At 43.1% G+C, this 5,000-nt stretch overlaps 1 protein-coding gene across 2 annotated transcripts in view; it reads left to right on the forward strand.

Annotated features, from left to right (window-relative positions):
• usp11 (ubiquitin specific peptidase 11) overlaps positions 1-5,000 on the forward strand; it is a 32,292-nt gene that overhangs the window by 16,857 nt on the left and 10,435 nt on the right. For both annotated transcript variants that reach the window (XM_031313162.2, XM_031313163.2), the window contains exons 10-12: positions 2,661-2,885; positions 3,366-3,449; positions 4,420-4,514. In XM_031313162.2, the coding sequence (XP_031169022.1) occupies positions 2,661-2,885; positions 3,366-3,449; positions 4,420-4,514 (404 nt within the window). The remainder of the gene's footprint in view (positions 1-2,660; positions 2,886-3,365; positions 3,450-4,419; positions 4,515-5,000) is intronic.

Raw genomic sequence — 5,000 nt, forward strand, 5'->3', positions numbered from 1 at the left:
CATCAACCAGACACAGTAAACACATGACATCATCAACCAGACACAGTAAACACATGACATCATCAACCAGACACAGTAAACACATGACATCATCAACCAGACACAGTAAACACATGACATCATCAACCAGACACAGTAAACACATGACATCATCAACCAGACACAGTAAACACATGACATCATCAACCAGACACAGTAAACAATGACATCATCAACCAGACACAGTAAACACATGACAAAAGGCTGCGATACATCCTGAAAGACAGTGCAGTGTAGACAGTAGTGTACAGTTGGTTAACAGATGGTGGTTTAGAGTAATATAAATTAAATATAAATATGTGCAGTGTATTAGCAGTTACCTTATAAGAGCAGAATAAATATGGCTATGTAATATGAACAATGTATGAACAACATGTACAGATATGTGCAATGTAGTAGTAGTAACATTATAATAGTAGTAAAAATAATATAGATAAGTGCAGTGTATTAACAGAATATACAGTGGCACTCATACGTTTATGAACCCATGCTGAAGATGACTAAAAAGAGGAATAAAAAAATCATCTTTTGGAAATTGATCTTAATGCCTTAATTAAAAAAAAAGAGGAAAAATCCAACCTTTAAGGACACCAATTTTCTTTGTGAATGAATAATGTATCGTCAATAAATAAATGTTCTTCCTTAAAATACAGGGGGCATAAGTCAGTACACCCCTATGTTAAATTCCCATAGAGGCAGGCAGACTTTTATTTTGAAAGGCCAGTTATTTCATGGATCCAGGATACTATGCATCCTGATAAAGTTCCCTTGGTGCTCACATCATCACATACCCTTCACCATACCCCACATCATCACATACCCTTCACCATACCCCCACACCATCACATACCCTTCACCATACCCCCACATCATCACATACCCTTCACCATACCCCACATCATCACATACCCTTCACCATACCTAGAGATTGGCATGGGGTACTTTCCATAAAATCATCTCTCAGTGCAAATCAAACCAGCTATTAGGCTAACTGGCATAAAACCATGCCAATCTCTAGGTATGGTGAAGGGTATGTGATGGTGTGGGGTATGGTGAAGGGTATGTGATGATGTGGGGGTATTGTGAAGGGTATGTGATGATGTGGGGGTATGGTGAAGGGTATGTGATGATGTGGGGTATGGTGAAGGGTATGTGATGGTGTGGGGTATGGTGAAGGGTATGTGATGATGTGGGGGTATTGTGAAGGGTATGTGATGATGTGGGGGTATGGTGAAGGGTATGTGATGATGTGGGGTATGGTGAAGGGTATGTGATGATGTGGAGGTATGGTGAAGGGTATGTGATGATGTGGGGTATGGTGAAGGGTATGTGATGATGTGGGGGTATGGTGAAGGGTATGTGATGATGTGGGGGTATTGTGAAGGGTATGTGATGATGTGGGGGTATGGTAAAGGGTATGTGATGATGTGGGGGTATGGTGAAGGGTATGTGATGATGTGGGGGTATGGTGAAGGGTATGTGATGATGTGGGGTATGGTGAAGGGTATGTGATGATGTGGGGGTATGGTGAAGGGTATGTGATGATGTGGGGGTATGGTGAAGGGTATGTGATGATGTGGGGGTATGGTGAAGGGTATGTGATGATGTGGGGGTATGGTGAAGGGTATGTGATGATGTGGGGGTATGGTGAAGGGTATGTGATGATGTGGGGTATGGTGAAGGGTATGTGATGATGTGGGGGTATGGTGAAGGGTATGTGATGATGTGGGGGTATGGTGAAGGGTATGTGATGATGTGGGGTATGGTGAAGGGTATGTGATGATGTGGGGGTATGGTGAAGGGTATGTGATGATGTGGGGGTATGGTGAAGGGTATGTGATGATGTGGGGGTATGGTGAAGGGTATGTGATGATGTGGGGTATGGTGAAGGGTATGTGATGATGTGGGGTATGGTGAAGGGTATGTGATGATGTGGGGGCCAAGGGAACTTTATCAGGATGCATAGTATCCTGGATCCATGAAATAACTGGCCTTTCAAAATAAAAATCTGCCTTCCTCTATGAGAATTAACATAGGGGTGTGTATAATTATGGCTCCTGCATTTTAAGGAAGAACATTTATTTATTTACAATATCAATTCACAAAACAAATTGGTGTCCTTAAAGGTTGAATTTTTCCTCTTTTTTTTAATTAAGGCATTAAGATCAATTTCCAAAAGATGATTTTTTTAATCCTTTTTTTAGTCAACTTTAGCATGGGTATGAATACTTATGAGCAGCACTGTGTGTATATATATATATATATATATATATATATATATATATATATATATATATATATATACATAAGAAAAACAATAAATATGGAAAACTGTACTTTAAAATGTAACTTATTCTTTTTTTTAGTGCTGCCTCTATAATTAATTCAATGTTTAATTTGTTGAGTAAAATGAAGTAAATGATTTCCTGTCATGAGTTTGTTGAGTTTGATCAGAATACTGAGAGACTTTAATATCTGGTTATTATCAAGATATTTAACAATCTCATACTCTGCTCGTATCCTGCAGCCCTAGTGTCAGCTACACATATTTGTAGTTTCCCAGTAACTTTTTCTCAGCTGCTGTAAACTACAACCCAGCGTTTCTCCTTCCTGTCCCACAGGAAGTGGCGGAGGAGGCGTGGCGTAACCATCGGCGGCGGAACGACTCGGTGATCGTCGACACGTTTCACGGCCTCTTCAAGTCCACGCTGGTCTGTCCTGAGTGCCACAAAGTGTCTGTGACCTTCGACCCCTTCTGCTACCTGAGCGTCCCGCTTCCTGTCAGCAAGGAGCGCGTCATGGAGGTCTTCTTCGTCTCTCTGGACCCGCACGCCAAACCTGCACAGGTAACGCCTCGCTCTGCAGGGAAACGGCCGCCTGCTCTGATTGGGTGTTTGGGTTTATTAGAAGGAGCCCGTTAGCTGACGCCTAGACGACCAGCTAGTCTTCCTGGGGTGTAACTATTACACGGCTAACATTAAAGTAGCTCACATAGACTAAGAAGAAAATATTTTCAGCCACCCAATCAGAAACCTCCTGATTAATAATTTAAATGAAGGTAAGATTTGACTTTCTTTTTAAAATTAAAAATCTTTCCTGTGATAAAATGAATGTTACACAAAGAACTTGCTCTGTAAGTGAAAGTTTTTCCAGATTATTGTATTTTGGTAAAGGTGGAATCATCTGCCTATTTTATAATGTTTAATATGTTTATGTATGCACCAACAACCAAGACAAAGTTCTACTTATTTGGCAATAAATCCATTTCTGATTGTGATTTCTGTTGATGTGATCATGTGATCACGTGATCATGTTTGTGTCTGCAGCATCGTGTCGTGGTTCCTAAAGCGGGAAAAGTGATCGACCTCTGCTCTGCTCTGGCAGAGATGACCAACGTACCTCCCACCCAGGTCAGACACAGAGAGAGAGAGAGAGAGAGAGAGAGAGTGTGTGTCTGTGTGTGTGTGTGTGTGTGTGTGTGTGTGTGTCTCTGTGTGTGTGTGTGTGTGTGTGTGTGTCTGTGTCTCTGTGTGTGTGTGTGTGTGTGTGTGTGTGTCTCTGTGTGTGTGTGTGTGTGTGTGTGTGTGTCTCTGTGTGTGTGTGTGTGTGTGTGTGTGTGTGTGTGTGTCTCTGTGTGTGTGTGTGTGTGTGTGTGTGTGTCTCTGTGTGTGTCTCTGTGTGTGTGTGTGTGTGTGTGTGTCTCTGTGTGTGTGTGTGTGTGTGTGTGTGTGTCTCTGTGTGTGTGTGTGTGTGTGTGTGTGTGTGTGTGTGTGTGTGTCTGTGTGTGTGTGTGTGTGTGTGTGTGTGTGTGTGTGTGTAGATGGTTACGGTTAATGTGAACTGTGGATTAACCCTTAAGCTGCCTACACGTGATATGGTAAACGTATCGTGTCCCGTGATGACACGGTGAAACTGCTCGGTGCTGGCCGTTCTGTTTTTTTGGAATAGCCGCCGAGCACTGCGCTCACAACTTCAAATGATTTCAACTTTGACCTCGTTGTTGCTGACCTTTCAAGGACCAGAAGCAATGATGACGTATAGCTGCGCTGTAATTTCCCTCTCTGCGCTACCTTTAGTAGTAGTAGGATTCATTTAATAACTCAAGGAAACAGGAACACAACAAGAGAAAAGGACAGATTGTGCAGGGGACATTAAGAAAACCCCTAGAGCCTTCTAGAAGGAATCTCACCTCTTTACACATTTGTACCACTGATTCCGATCATGTGTAGGCTTCAGAGAACGGAGCAGATGGTCCTGTTTAAGCTAGAGCGTTCATTCTTTCTGCAGCAGAAAGATAAGGCTTCTGACTTTCTTTACACTCAAAAACTAGAAGAAGTACTTGTGTGTGTGTGTGTGTGTGTGTGTGTGTGTGTGTTTCAGATGGTGGTAGCTGACGTGTTCAACCACCGCTTCTATAAGATCTACAACGCTGATGAATCTCTGAGCTGCATACTGGACCGAGACGACATCTTTGTGTAAGGAAACCCGGTTTTAAATGGAAAATGTATTGAAATGACCTTTGCCGTTGTATTAGCAGCCTGTGTCTCCCAGAGGACCAGCTGTTAGTCAGCTCTGTGTTAGCTCTGCGTCAGCTCTGTGTCAGCTCTGTGTCAGCTCTGTGTCAGCTCTGTGTCAGCTCTGCGTCAGCTCTGTGTCAGCTCTGTGTTAGCTCTGTGTTAGCTCTGTGTCAGCTCTGTGTTAGCTCTGTGTCAGCTCTGTGTTAGCTCTGTGTCAGCTCTGTGTTAGCTCTGTGTTAGCTCTGTGTCAGCTCTGTGTCAGCTCTGTGTCAGCTCTGTGTTAGCTCTGTGTCAGCACTGTGTCAGCTCTGTGTCAGCTCTGTGTTAGCTCTGTGTTAGCTCTGTGTCAGCACTGTTAGCTCTGTGTTAGCTCTGTGTCAGCTCTGTGTCAGCGCTGTTAGCTCTGTGTTAGCTCTGTGTCAGCACTGTTAGCTCTGTGTCACC

Source organism: Sander lucioperca, chromosome 12 (genome assembly GCF_008315115.2).
Source record: "Sander lucioperca isolate FBNREF2018 chromosome 12, SLUC_FBN_1.2, whole genome shotgun sequence".
In the NCBI taxonomy this organism is placed as follows: domain Eukaryota; kingdom Metazoa; phylum Chordata; class Actinopteri; order Perciformes; family Percidae; genus Sander; species Sander lucioperca.